General features: G+C 38.8%; 1 protein-coding gene across 2 annotated transcripts; it reads right to left on the bottom strand.

Annotated features, from left to right (window-relative positions):
* Positions 1 to 383: 383 nt before the first annotated feature.
* Positions 384 to 10,632, bottom strand: LOC121888225. 2 transcript variants are annotated; one of them, XM_042399648.1, is made up of 11 exons: positions 10,430 to 10,632; positions 9,632 to 9,697; positions 9,032 to 9,168; positions 8,680 to 8,785; positions 8,469 to 8,523; positions 6,337 to 6,377; positions 4,184 to 4,282; positions 3,995 to 4,096; positions 3,722 to 3,844; positions 2,841 to 2,943; positions 384 to 2,699 (listed from the first exon to the last, which is right to left on the bottom strand). In XM_042399648.1, the coding sequence occupies exons 2-11, from the start codon at positions 9,689 to 9,691 to the stop codon at positions 2,677 to 2,679; spliced, it is 849 nt and encodes a 282-aa protein (XP_042255582.1). In that variant the 5' UTR covers positions 9,692 to 9,697; positions 10,430 to 10,632; the 3' UTR covers positions 384 to 2,676. The 2 variants fall into 2 exon arrangements, with proteins under 2 accessions (XP_042255582.1, XP_042255583.1); XM_042399649.1 differs by having other exon boundaries at positions 4,196 to 4,282; positions 10,430 to 10,627.
* Positions 10,633 to 19,377: the final 8,745 nt, after the last annotated feature.

The raw sequence follows: 19,377 nt of genomic DNA, 5'->3' as shown, positions 1-19,377 counted from the left end.
TTTACAGTCTCAGTTACTGTTAATGTCACAGTATGTCTGTGTTACACAATACTGACTTTACACTGATTTCATCAGGCTTCACGGTGTCTCTACAATCATAATCTGGCTAATTATTTAAAAACGAATCTGTTATTTATTCCTTTTTTTGCAAGGCTTGTCGTCTAATCCTCTACTATGAATTGCAGAATAAATATACATATGTAAATACAAAAAGTCATAAGAATATAATAGTGGTAAACACAGCAAGCTTCATATGGTACCACTTAGAATAATGGTCATAGACTAGTGATTGTTAAATCCTTTATAAACTAGATGACCTGGCAGTCAGCATCCACCAGCACTGCTTTAATGTCCTACTAACCTGCTTTAACACTCCTGACAACTGTCTTTATTGTTTTATTTGAATCCCCATTAGTTGCTGCCTCAGCAACAAATACTCTGACAGTAAAATACATATAATCAGTGTTTGTCCTAACACTTCATACTGTACAATAAACAATATAGTCACAATATTTCCATTGCATCCAACAATAAAACTGCGTGAGGACTATACAAAGGCCTAATTAAAACACCAAAAATGGAGCAATTTTAATTTAAATTGGATTTGATAAGTAAAAACAGAACCACAATGATAATGTCAGTTCATTTAAACATGCACATTGCAAAGAAATCAAAAGAAAAAATAACATGCATATGATTTTGTTTATTTTTCAGGCATGTCTTTAAAAATAACTGTCAGCTTCTTGACCTTTGACCTTCCTGGATGTGTTAGACTGTAAGTGCTTCTGCAGCTGCTCTGCTTTGTGGTTAACTTATGTGGTTATATGTGTTTCTGTGCCCAAACACTGAAATAAGCTCCAGATCCTCCACGACACTCACCTGTTAAGCGGACTGATTTGCCATTTTGTTTTCACAATTTGACCGTTTGAACTGCTAAGAAGATCTGACCTTAACCTTAACCCTGCAATTTAGTGGTCTGAAACCAGGCTACCATGACTGTGGAGAAAAACTGCTACAATGGCTGAAATATTTTTAAAACTAACTGTACAGCTTGTTGTACTCTTTCATCAAATCAACCAACTTTAATTCACAAATTGGTAAACCAACAAGTAAAAGTTATGACTAGTTTCTCTGTTGTATGTGAGACTATAATTGGAGTTTAATGCTCCACAGTAGTAATTACCAACCCTTCCAGCCTACACTATAACCACTGTCCGTTCTAACTATCCCTACATCATAATTACTCACCCACGGAGGGACAAAGCTGCTGCTGCCCTTCACCATGAGCCCCAGTAGCCCATGAAACCTGAATACTTGCACACATGCGTCTGCGTAAACTGTTCCAATTAGGAGCTCGCTAACGTCACGCTAACAAAGCCATGCAATTAGAGGGGATGAGTCATCTCTCTTCACTATATAATCATCTGAAGAGTACCTGAGAGATCAATCAGGGGAAAGTTTTTGGACAAAGTGTTTATATTAGTTATTCACACAATGCAGCTGTTGCTACTGTCAAACACTATGATGAACACAGTTTCACACATTGTGACAAGATATGAGTCATCAACATTTTCTTTTTTCTTCCTGTTTACCAGTACTCTTTAACCAAAGTGTACATTTATTCAAAACGTCTAACTGACCTGTGTAGGCTATTGTAATCTCACTCTCTGCAACTTATAATTGCATCATCTGCAATTATACGAGTTCTTTTCAGTTTTATGTGAGTCAGCTATTGAATCAAACTTTCCTTTCCTGTTTTTTTTGCTGACAAATCTAAATTCAACCCAGTCATAGAGTTCACTTGTTGGCTGCGTTGTCCAGTAATCATAGGGGTTTCGATCTCCAGCTCTGCCTAACAGCAGGGTTGTAGATTTCAATCTTGCATCACAAAAATGAGGACTTAAGGCTTGACTTGAACTTGACTGCTGTGAGACTTTACTTTCTAGAGATTACCCACCTGACTTGAGATTCAGACAGGCCTTGCATAACCACACAGCTTGACTATTTAACCACCTATTAACTTGAAAGGAAAACACTGTCAAATACTGTAATTTACAGTAGATGGCCACTTTAAGACTGTAGGGAAATCACAGATTTTACAAATGAAGTTTAGGTTACTCGTCATGAGATATGAGATAATTTCTTCTGCTGCTTTGGAGGGAAATTCCTGAATTTTAAGAAAGTCACCCTGATTTTTTTATATATTTTTTACAGAAAGCCCTGACTGCATTACAAACTGGAGGTGTGGTTTATGAGAGTTGTGGGCATTTACAGATGCAGGATGAGGGTCTAGTGAAAGATACTGAGTTGCATTGTGGGAATTGAAGGACCCAGTGATTTTGGAGATTAACTCATACTAGAGACTAAAAGACAGGATATATCTGGCTGTGCTGCTTTGATTTTTACCATTCTTTCCCCCCAACTTTATGTAAGTGTAATACTAGATCACTGGATTGCCTCTTTATGAAAATGTCAAAGTTGACTTGCCCTAAAGGAGTTAAAAACAACTTACCATACTGCAACTCCCACACCAACAAACTGCTATATAAAATGTGCTCCATTTAGCACCCCTTTAAGTTGTTAGACGCCTCCTCTATTATGGGAAGAACCAATGAAGGCCATGAACCTCTTCTTGGTATGCAAAGTGGAAAATGGGGACGCAGTTGCAAGCACCAGTTAATGCAGCAACTCATATGCACCTAAAAATAGAAGTCTCACTTGTTTTTGTGTTCTCAAATTGCTCATACTTGCATTTTTTTTTCTCGGTAAGTTTATTTTTTTTCTCCATTAAGACATTGCTGCTTAAAAAGCCCAAATATCTTAAGGTTTCCTGAACTAACCCGAGTCGGGAGTATATTTTCCTGACTGCTCTGTCGCCCCCAGCTGTCTCAGTTTGGGGGTGTTATGGTGCAGGGGGTTCCCTCTCAAGCCTTTATCACGGATCTGGGGAGAAAACAAAGGCAGCATTCAGAAGCCAAAGAAATGGGCTGCAATGTCATGCTGGCTCAGGACCCAAACTCATGTTATGACCTCAAACACAACTTGTTTAGAGTCTGACCAGCTCCAACTGTTAATAACCACAGACACAGGTTTCAGTTTCAGCTGCTATGAGACTAATGAAATTTGTGTGAATGAGGCCAGGTTGGAGTTTAACTTGCAAAAACATTTCTGGGCTGCAAAGAACTACAGGAGGCAGCAATGGCCTCATTTATTGACTTAAGTGTCAACAGGAATTTCTTGGAGCAAAAGTAAATAAAAATTCTGGACAAGAAGTTGTCTTGGAAGGCCAAACAGATTCTTTCATGTTTACTTTTTCTGTTTCCACAGTGCAGGACTGCAACACAAAGATTTTATTCCATTGGTCAATCTGCTTTGTTTCGCTGCCTCTTTATATCTAAAATAACTTGAGATCTGGCACAGCCCTTTTTTGTGTTTTTGACCTCTATTAAGGTTTAATTTATTCAATGAGATCAATTCTGCTTCAAGAGCACATTGGCTTCAGAATTATTTATATAAAATCTTTGCTAAAAGAGACCTTAAGCACTCTGCATGACATGTTAACAGCGCCACAAATCATCTTTGTTACTAGACAGATTTGCATACATGTGGCATCTTTCAGTTCTTTTTTCCATCACCGCCAGAATGATCATGGGACCTCCTGCGCACACAAAGCTTTCGTTGCATGGAACAATGCCGGGCTAGTAAATGGTGCATTGTTTACCTGCTCCTGAGGTAAAATCCCTGCGGCGTAGAGGTTTTTGCTCCTTCTCACTGTGCCCAGGTGGTAGTTCGGTGCGCCACTTCCTGGCATCCCCCAGATAGAGTGTTGCATGGTGTCATTGTGCTAAGAGAATTGTGAAACCATTAGTAAACACAGTAATTTATCATCAGTTGTATCATGGAAGAAAATAGACCATATTAATGCTTATATACAATGAGACCAAATAGTGTGATTAATTGGATCTTTAAAATCACCAATATCAAACAAACTAACTTTTTGTTCATCAGTGGTTTTTCTTCTTCTCTCCCTCTCTGTCAGTTGTTTCCTCTCCTCTACCTGCTGACAAAGGTCTCTGTAATATTGCTTTTTGGCGTCCTAAAGAAAACATACAGTAAGTATCACACAGGAACATTGCAACTGATTTTTTGTGGTTTGAATATGCAGAGGAGAACATCAGCACACGTTTATTATGACCTCACTGTTGTTGTAACACAGCTTCCGGTTCAATCTTGGGTCTTTGATGACCGTTTCTTGCTGAGCAGCTGATGTTGAAGCTTTTCCCTAAAAGAAACAATTTGACAACCTGTTTGCACTGAGCTGATGATGTTATGAACCAGTTTTAATCACTGCTAAACACGGATCAATACCACCATCTAGTGGTTACATCTGCCAACTACAGTTTCCTTTACAGGACTGTTCTGGTAATATTCTATATTTTTCTTCTTGTTAGCAAAAACCATAAAAAGACAAAAACCAATAATGAAGTGATCCATCTAACAATTATTGTATGTATCCAAACTCTGATAAAGCTTATTCATCTGTGCCATAGAGTACACTGTCACTTTAGTTTTATTTTGGGTCATATAGACTGCACCATAAATATTCTCTAATGCACAACAAATACATTTTTACTCCTGTTTGAGCAGTGTTTTTTATTAACTGCAGAGCCCAGCATTATTCTGCCTTATTTTTTTTTAATGAAAGCACAGACAATCTCGGGAAGTCCAAAAGTATTAAGAGATGGACTAACACATTGTTAGTTTAGGTCTTTTCATGAGATTTGCTGATAATAGCATAAATATAGAATATTGCCAGTCCTATCCTTGAAAGGGGACATATTATGCGTTTTGTGATTTTCTGTTATTTTTATACTGTTATAATGTCATGTATCAGATGTTAAACATGAACACATAACATGTCAAAGTTCCAAAACTTGAGGTGAACGTGTGTAAAAACCAAGCAGCAACCTCTGGTGCTGAAAAATGAAGCCAATGCAGAAGTGCCAAAAACCTGCATGCTATCTAATAGCCATCAGGGGGCAACTCCACTGGCTGCAAAAAGAAGTCTGATTGTATGGAAGTCTTTGAGAAAATTACTCTACTTCTCTCTTGATTTAGTTTATGATCTCAATCGCTAATTTCAAGTTTTCTTCAATACATCACGATGTTCATTTTGTAAATTATGGTCCAATTTAATTTAAATTTGACGATAAAGCAGGGTATGATTTAGGGCGTGGCTACGTTGTGATTGACAAGGCGCTACCACGGCGACATTGTTGCTTACGTAATGTAAACATTGCGTATAGGCGTAACTGCTGCTATTTCACAGTGTTTTCAGTTCACTAAAGTTAATTGAACATTGTGATCACCTGAAAAAGTCTTGTTCAGCGTTTGGTTTTAATAAAAGACCCATCAATGAGTCGGATGATCAGTTTTTCTGGTGAGTACATTTTGTTTTAATGGTTTTAGGCCTGTTTTTTGCAGCAAAAATTAGAATTAGCATTAGCATGATCACTTTTAACCATAGATTGTAATTTCACCGTGCTAACCAAGCTAGCAGCTAGCGCTATGGTCAGCTCCAACCTCTCGTTCAAATATGGTCACTTCTGGCTCCAAAAATCAAACATGGTAACAGCCAAATCCAAGATGGCGATGGTCAAATCGCTACACTCGAGGCTTCAAAACGGCAGTTCACAAACCAATGGGTGACGTCACGGTGACTACGTCCATATTTTTTACAGTCTATGGTGAATACACAGCCTTCACGAAAAAACCCAGGGCTTCAGCCTGCCCTGAATGCTCCGTTTGCATAGTTACCTCTACTTCCCCATCAAGCTGTCATCAGATTGTTCATACATGCCAACAAACACGCGTCCGTTCTGTAGTCTTTGTTGCTAAGCTTGTGCCATGGTTTGTTTGCATGGTCTATTTGCATATTTCAGATTTCAGATTCAGGCTCAAACATGTACAGATTATTTGAAAAGCTTATATTTTGAATAAAGAATGAGAAAAAGAGGTGAAATCCCACTACTACTGTTTGCCTCCGGAGCCTGCGGGAGTCTGCCTAGGGGCAGCTTCAAGAAGCTATCCAATCAGAACAGAACAGCCCCAGGGGGAACTTAAAGATGTTTCAGATGGAGGCTGAATTGAGGGGCTGCATAAAGGGCCAGTATAAGATATTCCAGTAGAGCCACAGAATATAAAGGTAGAGCTGGAAATGTGTATGTTATGTCCTCTTTAAGGAAATAAAATATGGCAGCAATTTGTTACATTTGCTATAAAACATACAGCAATGGATGCATGAACTGAAGTGATCCCTTTGGGGTCCGTGCTTACCAAACTTACAGCTCCTTTCAGTGTTAGTAAGGGCAGATGAGCTGGAGAAGAAAAATAGGCAGAAATCAACTTAATTCAACTGTTCTTTCTCTTCTCTCTAAACTGAACCCTTTCTGAACATATAACAGACAGTTTAAATTCCAGACCTTAATAGCGTTTCCCAGAGTAAGCACGAGCTCTGTTTTACTCACATAAAGTAAATCAATAAATCTATTTTGCAAACCAGACAGTCTCCTCCACTGAAAGGAAAAAAAGCCTCTTTATGAGAGCCAGAGTCGCTCCCACTGTAGTGAAGCCCACTCATAATAAGTTGTACTATCAGGATGACTCACGTTCCCTTTCAGGCTGTGACTACAAACACACGCTCCTCTTATACGGTACTTCGCCCAGGCTTCCCATGAGTGGAGGTGTGTGTGTGGAGGTTGTACTGTCATGAAAGCAGTCATTACAATATTAAGGAGTCTTAACTAATCCACTGCTTCTGTAATGTGGATTTAATTCCCTCTCTGTTCTCTTTTAGCTATGAACACCTGTCTTCTTTATTTTACTTTAAAACACAGAGGAAACACATTATGGAAAATACATAATTGTTATATTCAGCAGCATACTGACATATTGTCTTTTCACTATGCCTTCACTGTTTTATCCATAATGAGATTTTATGCTTCATCGTGTTATGTTTGTACAAGCTTCAGTGAGCATATCTCAGTCCATATTTAGGACAATTGTGTTTAAGTCAACCTAAACTATTAGTTTATTTGCCAAGTAGGTTTGCACATACAAGGAATTTGCCTTGGTGCTGTGGTGCATAATAATCAAATAATCAAATAATCAAAAAACAGAAGGTAAGAGAAAACACAAAAGACATGTGATATAAATACATAAATAACATTTTAGAATTAAAAACTAAAATATAGGAAACGTAACAGCTGTTGATTTTAAAATGATTGTGCAGTTGATGTTCACATGAGGTTCAAAGTTTATTCTTGACCTTGGTTGAGAAAACAAAGTCTAATAATAAACTATAAGGTCCATTTAGTAACTATCCTGGAGCTTTTGATCATATCACATGATTTTCATCAGCAAAAAAAAAAAAAAAAAGAAATAGAAAATATTTGCCTTTTGAACAGCTACGATTTCAACCACAAAAACTCCAACTGCTGATGAAGATTATGTGACATGATAGAAAGCACCGGAACTGCTACTAAATGGACCTTGTGTGACTGATTTCTCAACATACTCACATGTTTAAACTGTCACCAGGATATTCTTATGTGAAGCCACAAATATAGAACAAACAACCTAGTTTATAATATACATCATGGCCAAAAGTATGTGGACACCCAAACATTACACCAATATCTGATTATCATGAATAAAACGTGACATTAATCTGCTGTTATAACAGCATCCGCTCCTCTGGGAAGACTAAACCACCAGATTTTGGAGCCTGGCTGCAGGGATTTGCTCCCATTCAGCCACAAGACTGTTAGCGAGGTGATGTTGGGCGATGAGGCCTGGCTCGCAGCTGGTGATCCAATTAATCACAAAAATGTTGGATGAGGTCGAGGTTAGTGGTCGTTTGTAGCGCAGACGTCATACGGGTGCCAGTGTGGAAACATAGAGGAGGAGAAAAGTAGCTTGGCACTTGCAGCCCTTTTTATCAGAGTCATATATTTGTCAGATTTCAACACACAGACATTTGGAATATATGGAGTCAACACAATTTACACTTTACCAAGATAGCGCTATGTCCAACGTCTTTATGGACTTCTCTTCATAGATGGTTGTACCGTCATGTTGAAACACAGCTAGGTTTTTGCCAAATTGTCACAAAACTGGACAGGGGTGTCCACATACTTTTGGCCATATGGTGGACTCTTGCTTTTTCATATCATACTCGTTTTCCTTGTTTGGTCCTCTTACTTTCAGTAACATTGCTCATTTTATACTTATTTATTTTGCTGTGTCTTGCCTTATCTTATCTTGTTAAACCTTATTTCATCTTAAGGGTACCAACATGAATACACCATCACACACACACACATAAACACACACACAGAGTATGATTCAGATTCCAGCACAAATGATTGAGAGTGACTCAATGACTAACAGCGTGTGAATGATCTCACATTGGTCCCCGAGAGAGGCCGCCTCGCTCCCATCAATCAGCTGCCTGCATGCTACCTGGAGGCAGAGATGGTGAAGATAAAGCACAGTTACCGTCTGGAAATTGCTATAATTGAGTGATTAAGACCGGTGACGTCAAATGAAAGCCCGTTTTTTATTGAATGAACATTTGCTCAGCCTTCATTTACGCATGTTGGCATGACTGTGACTCACCAACATCCTGGCCTTGGGCTTCGGGCTCGGCATCTGTGTTTGTGCTGCAGTAGTCCCCGGTGAGAGACAGAGCGATGATGGTGAGTCAAAAAGGCCATTTTTGCACCTAGTGTAAAATCAAAACAAATTGGATTATTAGATGAGTAGACCTGCCTTTGTCCTTTCCACACTGAATGCCTTTATTTTGATGCCTCCACTTTTGCGTAAACAGTTCTGGGGCCATTATTACTGTCAGAATCATCCTCGTCTTCATCGTCACTTTGGTGATGAACCCTGAAGTAATCAAATTCAATTGTTAAGCTGAACATTAAGTTGATCTTTAGTGCTAAACAGCAGTAACTATGTCACTTACATGCAGGATCCTTTGTCTTTACAAACACAGGAAGAAAGCTCAACTGATATTTTGGGTTTGGATGTTTTCACCCCCACCGTCCACTCAATTCTCTCATTGCTGGACTCCTCACTTTTAACCTTCACATTTCTCCTACCCTGTGGACATCAGACAGATTCTCATAACAAAAAATCAGCCTTAAGGCACTCTTGACTCCAAACTACAATCTAAGTCAGGCAACAGTGTGATAACAGTAAATATTTGGGGAGCAAAAACGGACTTTTTTCTAGTCTTTGAAGTAAAACAGACAGTGTGTTCATGGGCTGCTGGGAAGGTCGGTCATCTGCTAACTATCTCCTTTTCACTAGTTTTATTTTAAAATTGTCAGAATTCAAACCATGAAGAAAATCAATAAACATCTTGTGTGTAGATGTGGTTGTTCTTTGCAGTATATATAAGTTGCTTGGAGAGACCTGAGAGAAGTGGAGAGGTTAAAGCATAACAACTCAGAAAGTGAACTTTTCTCAGATTTTTTTGACTTCACAGCAGCCTTTTGTTTTGTTCAATATCCCACCACACATGAATACAGGAGCAGTATAGCCAACAGTTTACTGTACACACCACTGCTGATCCAGCTGGGCACTGAGGAAGATGTGTCGGTGACTCCTCATCACCTTCCATGGTTTTCTTTGCATTCATAGATAGATAGATAGATAGGTAGATAGATAGATAGATAGATGTTATACACATCAATTGCAGTGACACACTTGGAGATATATATGCAATTAGGGCTGCAACTAACAATTATTTTCATTATCGATTAATCTACTGATTATTATCTTGATCAACCCATTAATCATTTGGTCTATAATATGCCTATCTCAATGTCCCAGAGTCCAAGGTAACGTCTTGTATAGTCTGGCAACAGTCAAACATTTGCAGTGTACTATCATAAAAGACTAAGAAAGCCAGGAAATATACATATTTAATGCAACTGTTTTTCTCATTTATTATTAAAATTGTTGCTGATAATTATGCATCAATTAATTGACTAATCATTGCAGCTCTACATGTATTTTATGTAGCTATGTGGGCAAACATCAGTATAAGGCTATGTACACCTACAGAAGGCCACCATTTCTAACTTTAAACTTACTTAATTAACAAAATAAATGTAACAGCAGTTTTGGTAGCAAATGTAAGTTAAAGGCTTACACAGTAATAAATTATTGATTAATAAATGCAACTTCTGCTAACTGTTGCTTGCAGTTTGAGTCATTCATTGTGATGAGTTTGTGTTTCCTTACAGCATGTGATTGACAACTCCGAAAATAAACTTTACATTTAAACCCGCACAGATCAGATAAACTTATAATTACCCCAAACTGGCAATAACACGTATTTAACTGCTTTATTTACCTTGAAGGTGATGACTCTTAAATCGTGAGTTGAGAGGATGGGGGGGTGAGGGGAGCAAACAGGAGTCACAGGAGGAGCAGTAGAGCAGAAGGCGAGCGGTGAATTTAGTTTGTAAACATTTAAAATCCGCAGAATGGAGCGAAGGACGGATCAAACGTCATCATCACCTCAGGACGTCACGACACGGAGCTCTCCCGCCACGAGGGGGCGGTGCGCAGCCGACGGTCCACTCTGCTGTCTGAGCTGCTTTCAGCTCATTGAAACCAGACATGTGACCTTTAACAACAGGTAATTAACAAGGCAGACACGACACAACAAACGTGCTTTAAGTGAGACAAACAGACAGAGATGTAAGTTTCAGCACAGTCTGAAACTCCTTGTGTGTGACCGTAATAACAATACAATACCACACATTTCATTCACAGTGAAACTTAAAGTATTACAGTATTAATGACACACAACAACATAAAGAAAAAGAGTGTCATGTCAAGGATGAAAAATTAAATAATAGTTTCGATAATAATAATAAGAAAAATGAGGAGAAAAACAATAAATTTATTGTAAAAAAAGAAAAAGAAAAAAGATGTGCTTAAATGTGTGTACAATGTGCTTACACAGCTGGAAGAGCAATGTTCAGGAAGATACACATGGACATACATCCAAAATAAAGACGACAAAGCTCAAGGAAGATAATTAAAACATAAACACATGACAATTATGTACAAGCAAGTAGGTGAAAAATTAAATACAATGTCTATGCACAATGTCTGCAAGTAAAACTGTTTCTGTAAACTGTAAACAAGGATACAAGTAGTGGAAAGTGCACAATATTTATTTAAAACTAATGTAAATATTTATCATTTTTATGTACAGTAGATGATTTAGTGTTGCAGGTTTATGCACAGCGATTGCTTCTGACGTCACATTACTGATTTGTTCATCAGAGCGATTGCGTGTGGAAAGAAACTGTTCTTATTTTAGATATTTCATTTATTTAAGTATGTTTTTTTCTATTTTATGTTCAAATGTTTGTGTGATCTATGTATGTTTCACCTCGCTGCAAGACAAATTTTCCTTTAGGGACAACAAACTCGAGTCAAAAAGGGTGAAGATGAGTTTTTACTTCAGCTCCAAGCAGTCTTTCCCCCCTTGTCTTTCATCCTTTTTTCCCTTATTGTCCTTTCTTTCATTTCTTTCCCCCTTTCCTAACAGCTTCCCTAATGCTGAGTAAGGTAAAGGCAGCACCAAGACCCTTAGGAGGTTGCTGACCTGTTGATTTTTTAATTTCTAGCATTTCCACTTGAAAGAACGTGTAGGATACACATTTTTTATTACTATGCATTACACAAATGCAACATCAGCAGAGACAGAGTGACAGATACACATGGCACAGTCACAGTCAGAAACACACACATTTTCAAGTTCACAGCTGGAGTGTGTCCGTGTGTGTGTGTGTGTTTATGTGGATCGGCGGGGGTGTTGTGTCCTCCAAAAGGCAGAGGATATTGTCTGACAGCACAGCAAGAAGAGGAATTTCTCAGAGGAACGGGCTCCTCTCAGCACACAGGGCCTGAAAGGTTTCTCTAATTGGGAGAGGTGTCATCGGTTTCCCCATCAGTTAATCACAGCAATGTGAAAGTGAGAATTGCAGCCAGGGAGAACTCATCATTTGGGAAAACGCCACTCCTTGTCCCTACGAGTGTTTGCACATTGGGCCCAGGAAATTCACAACTCCGTGTCATGTCTGCAGGGACTGTGAAAGTGCCCTCTAAGGTGCCCCCACAGTAGAGCAAACATTATAAAATGTCCTCTAAGTTGCCCACACAAAGGAGAAAACATAGTTTTGTAATCGCTGTCTTAGTTATGAGTAGATCAGGATGAAGAGCCCTATAGAGTTTCTCTATATGTGACAATCTGGAATGAAGTGCCCTCATGGGTGCCCTTTCAGTGGAAGAAAATGTGATAATGCCCTGTAAAGAACCACAAGATATAATGTGGTATCTGATGAGTTGCCGCTGTAATGGGGTGAGCTGGAGGTTTTGTATTGCTGCCCTTCTAGTGAAAAAAAAGTGCCATTTAGGGTTCCCCTAAGTCTAACATAGTGAAATGCAGAATTGGGTGCCCTTTAAATTAAAAAAAGGGGATTAGGTGCCCTCTAGGGTGCCCCCAGGTGTGACAAAACATGATGCCATCATGAGTCCCCTTTTAATGAACAAAAAAATGGTGAGTGTGTCCTAAAAGATGCACTTAAAACATGGTGGAGTGCCCTTCCAGTGAAGAACATGAGATACTTTGCCCTATAAGATGCCCTTATAATGGAGTAAACTGGCCATTATGGTAGAAATTAATGTATCCTTTATGTCGGCTGACCATTAGGCAAATAAAGTACCCTTTAAATCATGTTGTAGTTATTAGTATTTATTATTAGTAATAGTATTTAGATTGTTCTACTGTCTTTGGGTGTTTGTAGTCTAAACTGCTAGTGACAACTGGATCAGTCAAGTGTTTGTTCTCGAAACTGAAGGTGATCAAGACCCAGCATAGAAACAGATGTGGATGAGGAAGGCTCTCAGATCTTCTTCTTTTGTCCATTGAGAGGGACATCCCAACTAACCATAACAAGGTCATTAACATTTAAAAACTTATGTTACTAACAAAGAATTCTTTGATTTCACCGTAATCTCGCTTCTCACTTCCCTGACAAGACTGTATCCCTGTATTTTATTACAGATATGTTTTCAAAGTCAATCTTTAAGAAGTAAATCATTTTTAATAGAGGTTTTGTTTTCCTTATATTCTGAGTCACCCTATAAAATGTTCATCTTAATTGGAGATGTGGCCTTTTTACCAAACATGCATCATTGTTCTCTGCTGATGGGGCCCATTGAATGTATCAGGTGCCCTTTATATTTTTTTCACCCCTGCCCCCTCAGACAGCCTGAGTCCACCTCTGCTGTTACCGGTATCATGTGACGTTGCTGGGCAGTTTAGAGCTAATTCGGCTCATAAATATCTAATGATCCCCGGTTGCAGAGGAGGAGCCTGTCGATTAATGACATCTTGGGTTTCAGTAACACTAATAACAACATTGATTGCCAATATTTGAGGAGTTCATCTCCAAAAATACTGTATATCATTTTGGGCCAAAGCCATTACCTAAAGTTAGTCATTCAATATCACAGGGGAGCCAAAACTGGCCTCATCCTGTCAACCAGGAAGATAAATTGGCTATTAGCCTTTTGGATTTATGATAATTTTGTGCAATCAATCATATTGTAAGAATAGGTGCCAAATGGAGGCTCATCTCATTATTACAAAACTGTCCTCAGCTGTATTAATATGGAGGCTGTGTGTGTTTGATTTTGGGAGATGTGTAGGAGTTATTTGATTAGGGCAGGCAACCTTTATTATTAGTATTAGTATTATTAAATGTTTAATCTATAAAATACCAGCAAAAAGTGAGAGGTACACACACCCAACAAAAAAAGCAACAAAAAAACATCTACTTTATACAGTGTTCAGCCTTGTTTTCTTGTATCCTCGTACTTATTTTTGAGACTTTGACACCAGCTAGTTTTTGGACTTTTGCCTGCCTTCATGATCCCTTATTGACTGACTAAATCCTGCTTTTATCCTACTACTCCTCACTATTGAGTCTACTTGCGGACGTCTTGACAAATCGAATCTACTGATTGTTTCAGCACAAATTTTTATATTGGTATGTTGTCTTTTTTTTCTATTCAGCTCATATTTTAGTTCTCATTTAACCCTTACATGTACATACATGTACCTCATAATTAGTCTCGACCAAACTTCTGAATAAATACAGGTCAAATTTAACCCAGAACACCCTCTATGTTCAAAAATGTGTGTCAGCTGCACAGAAATAAAAAGATGACATAGTCACATTTCAGGCTGAAAAAATGGTGTTTAGGGTGTTTTACTGCTCTCAAATGCAAAAATGGGTCAAATTTGACATGAACAGTATATAGGGATTACGTTTTTGTCCTTTTCTGTGACATCTAGACGGTATAAGTACATTTTGTCATATTGATGTATCTATCAGTGTTACACCATATTTTGTGACTCATCAGATTTTGTGACCAGATACTGTTTCCCCCTTCCTTAACCTCAACTTCACCTTAGTTGTAACTCCAACCACTATTCTCTTTGATGCCTTACTGGAACCTAAACCCAAGGGGATCTTGTGACAACTAAAATTCAACACTTCATTTATTAAACATCATTTTTGTGACATCTTTGAGAGAAATTTGAGATTTTGGGCTGTCTAAATAAAATTGACTGAGCTTGACTTGGATGTGAAATTTTATCCAAGCTGATCAGAGCTGTAAAGTCAAACTACACAGTCATAATGTTTAACACAATGCATAACCTGCCATTGTTTAAATAAAGGGGGAAGTTTGCTCTGTAAATCCTGTAAAATAAAAGCCTTAGGAAGACACTGATCACCTGTAATAATCCTTTACAGCTTTTCAGTATTGAGTTAAAAAGTCCAGAAGGTGCGTGTGAAGATGAAGATGAAGATGAAGATGAAGTCGATTGCACAGGAATGTTAATGGGTATTTTTTAAATGACGTTAGCCTCGTTAGTCAGTCCTCCAGAGATGCGTCAGTAGGTGCTGATTTACCAGCAGCAGCTAAGCAGCTTCAAGGTTTTGATGAGCTGCGTTTCCAGTTGTTCGTCACTGCTGCAGTCAAATGAGGACATTTTTTGACGAGGGTATGAAATTACTCATTGAATGACCTATTCATTATCTTACTCATGCATGAGTGCGTAAGTAATCAAACTGTGTGTCTGTGTGTGTGTGTGTGTGTGTGTACTTGAATGCTGAATTGCAAGTATGTGAATGTGTTAATGTGTATATTGTGGATTATCTGTAAGCCCTCCAGTTGTGGAGGTGGCAGCGGTGGCGGAGGAGCGTTAGCATAGGCTCTCTGTGAGTCACGGATGCTCACATCACCAGAGGCTCCTCTAATGATGATGCCACCATTGAGGCTGTGTAGGAGTCCAGACCAGAGTGTGGCTTCAGAGGAACAGGACCTTGTGGGTGGCTACTGGCTGTGGTCTCCAGCATATCAAACATCAATGGCTAGGTGCTACAATAAATCATGCATCACAGGAGACTGTACTTTCTCAAAATTAGGAGAAAATTCATACCAAAGCTGCTTGTGCAAGAGTGATTACTTAAAGGATCAGTTCACCCCAATTCACCAATAAAAGAAAGTGTAACGTGTAAATTATCTGAACTCAAGAGCTTTCAACTGTTCTCATTATCTTCTTCTGCAAATGGATCTGAATCAGGTGTCGTCAGGTGATCTAAATGGGTGTTAAAGAAAACAACGTGCATGTCCTCAATGATCTTTCTCCGGCCGTCCGATGACCCCAGATCGATGATACTGACACTTCGCAGTCGATGCTGTGACAATACGGTGTTGATCTGGTGTTCACTGTCAGCTGATGTTGTCTGTTTCTGGTGTTCATTCAGTCTGATGCCCTTGATGTATCACCACAGCCATTGCACATCATGTAAAAAACAAAAACATATTTTCTATATTTTCTCACTTACCTTTGGTGTTATCTAACCATTTTATTTCTCTGGGTTCTGAGATGTCTGCGTCTGACATTTTTGCCTCCACACCAACACAGTGGAGGTGATGGGATTTTGTTCCTGGCGATCAAAAAATGCATTTGGAAAATTCAACAGCAACATGTCTTTCCAAAAACAGTGTCCAAAGGTCACATAGTTTTTATTGGAATGTCTATCAGATGAAGAAGACCCCATGAGTATCTTAGAACTTGTGTTCTCTTTAAAACAACTTTGAAGAGAGAAGAGTTCTTCAATGTTTTAAATGACATTTGTACAGGAAAAGCTAGAGACACCCCAAACCTGCTAAAATGAAACAATTATCAAGTCTTCCAAACTAAACAACAAAATAAGTTGTTTGGCATTGCCTTACAAGATGACACATACAAGTGTTTTCTGATCTGGTGCCATTTGTCAGTTTCTTCCAAAACTGTTTAAAATTAGTGTTACCAAAATGATTCATGTGACTTTTTCTGATGGTGATATGTTTAGGCACCAAACTACTTGGTTAAACCTGCATCAAGTGATTTTCTGGCCACAGGGAGGCAGTGCAACAAGCTGTAAATACAACTTTTACACATTATCACCTTATAAGTATCAGCAAACTGTTAGCATACAGTTACATATTTATACAGCAGACATGTAGCAAAACATTATCATTCATTTGGAGATGTCCAATATTCTGATAAACAGCTGGTGCATCTGGAAATGATGCTGATAAAAGCAGTAAGAGAAAACCAAAAACATTAAAGTTGCAGACTGTAAAACCAAAACCATTTGAGACAATTGCTCCTGACACCCAATTGTAGTCCTTGACAGGTAAACATCACTATAGGTTGTTTTAGGCATTTAAACAAACTTCAAATGCTGTCCTTTTTCTTGTGAGATGCCCATTTCAGTCCCCAGAGATCTAAAAACTTGTGAAATTGGCTTGGTGAAATTTTGGTGAACTGACCCTTGACATGAAATTTTTAGTTTGTGTACCTTAAAATGCTGGACTAAGGCTGCAGCAGAGAAAGATGTCCTAATTTCTTTAAAATGTTGGGTGCAAGAAGCACTAAATGTAAATGTTTGAGTGGAAAAACTACATGATTTCTGAGTATTCAAGTCCATGGGGTTGTCAAGTGCACTATAAGTAAAAAACACCTCTGCACTTGTAATTATGAGGAACAGCTTGCGTTTTTCCACATGTGTACATCTACCTGTGTGTGTCCGTCCGTACACATCTCCCGCTCAGTGTATCCCACGCATGCAACCCTGCTTTGTGAGTCATGAGTCCACCGTGACACATGAGATGTCCTCAACATCGCGCCCCCTCCCACTCCTCCCCCTTCACCACCATCACTACCACCCCCTCCCTCCTTAGCCGTCCCTACATCAGAAAGACAGATGAGTCAGCAACGGAGCATGCTGGCTTGTGCCAAGTGATCAGCTTCCTCTCATCTCCTGTCCGTCCTCCTCCCCACTGCCGTCCATCTCTACCCACATGGCCCCTACCACAAAAGGCTGTGATTCATGCACCGAGCACCGTCTGAGGTTTGGAAGATGTGTCCCGCTGTCCCATAAAGACAACAAAGAGACACACAAACATCCAGCTGTGACTCTCACATGCACCATGGGAGATCCAGAGGGCTCAGTTTGCAGTGGATGTTGGGTGTGTCTTTTGCAGCCACCTGGTATAGTAACTACAGGAGTTTGTGTCCTGCAGTTATGAGGTTTAACTGACACAAAAATATAGATTTCTGGCTATAGAGCTTATTAGTGAAACTTTAAGACGACTGTTGTGCAGACAGTAAACTGGGATTGGTTTCTGTTCGTCTTTATGACAGTAAACAGAGGCAGTAACCTGACATGGTGATTTGAGTGGAGGAGAAATTGAAGAACTTGAGTCCTCTCCAAGTGACTGGTGTTTTTATGGGATTTAAAAACCTGAATGCGTATCCCCTGAACACTTGATTGTCCTCATTAAGTGAAAATTCACACTCAAGCTCATGTTGGATCAATATGAGACACCAAGTGCAAGGTAACAGTGTTGTACCAAACTACTTAATTCACTTAGAAAATATTTGATTTGCTGGAGTTTTTCCACAAAATATTTTTATTTCTTAAATTTTCAATAAATGACTTTATTAGATTACTTGTATGGTGGCAGTGATTTTGTCAGTAGTTTTAAATAAAGTCCTCATTTGTTTTAAGTACAGATACCAAAAATGCCTATATGAAAACTGAAACTGCAGGAGACAGTCTTAGAACATAGGCAGAAAGAGAAAATGGAAAGTCATGGGTTCAAATTCCCCTAATGGCTAAAGTCTTTATCAACACATTCTGTCATGGTAAAGTGTAAATGAGCAAGGTGACCGAGCAGAATCAAGCACTAACTACTGTGAGGCTGAATGCCAGTTTTGAAGTGCCTTAAAGTGCAATGACACCGATACCTGATTCCAATACCTGCCATGCTAGCACAATTTAGCTAAAGTAGCTAACGTTAGCCCAAGTCCAAATTAGCGGTGCGTGTTTCCAGAGCAGGAAAGGCAACACCCCGAACTCTTAATGTGGGAAGTCCTGGCTCCAAACAGTGCAAACCAACAGGTTACATCACACCTCACTACATCCATCTTTATATACAGTCTATCGTCTGAACTACCCACTTTGGTGGATTAAAGTTTAAACAAGGCAAATACCCAGAACATAAATGCTCCTTGGTACAGTCATGCATGATATGACTCTGAAAATTCGGATGGACATCAAAAAGCCCTCTAATCACACCTGTCATGATCCTGGACATAAGACATGTTCAATACTTTGAACGTTATACTTCCCTCATGGATGACGCACACTGCTATTCTAACAGTAATGAATATCAAATGGAACATCAATACTTATCTCCTCATCACAGGTTATTTCTCATAGCTAACTGTTTCCTCCTCTGACGTTTCTCTATTTTAGTTCCCTGCAGCAGCCCATATTGATCTTCTATTTATTAGAAAGGCTTTGAAAGTGCTCTTATAAACAGAAATCAATGCTAACATGTTTGGTTTACACAATACCCTTTTGCAGTGTTCTTTGGATGCATCACTGTGTGTACATTCACAGAGACATACTGTAAGTACTTCTGACACTTTATGTTTTATGTAATGTTCATTAGACCCAATTCATGAGACTGAAAAAGTATTAATAGAACAAATACTGGATATAATTTATTTTGGCATAGGAAAAAAAAATCACTTTGGCCAGTAATTATTTTGGAAGTGGAAAATAACAGCGCTCATTTTTTTTTTTTTTTTTTTTTTTTTTCTGCAGGGGTCTGGAGTCAGTATTTGATACCATCTTCTATCTTTTGCTT

This window comes from Thunnus maccoyii, chromosome 21, assembly GCF_910596095.1.
Source record: "Thunnus maccoyii chromosome 21, fThuMac1.1, whole genome shotgun sequence".
In the NCBI taxonomy this organism is placed as follows: Eukaryota; Metazoa; Chordata; class Actinopteri; order Scombriformes; family Scombridae; genus Thunnus; species Thunnus maccoyii.
This window is presented reverse-complemented; position numbering and strand designations above follow the sequence as displayed.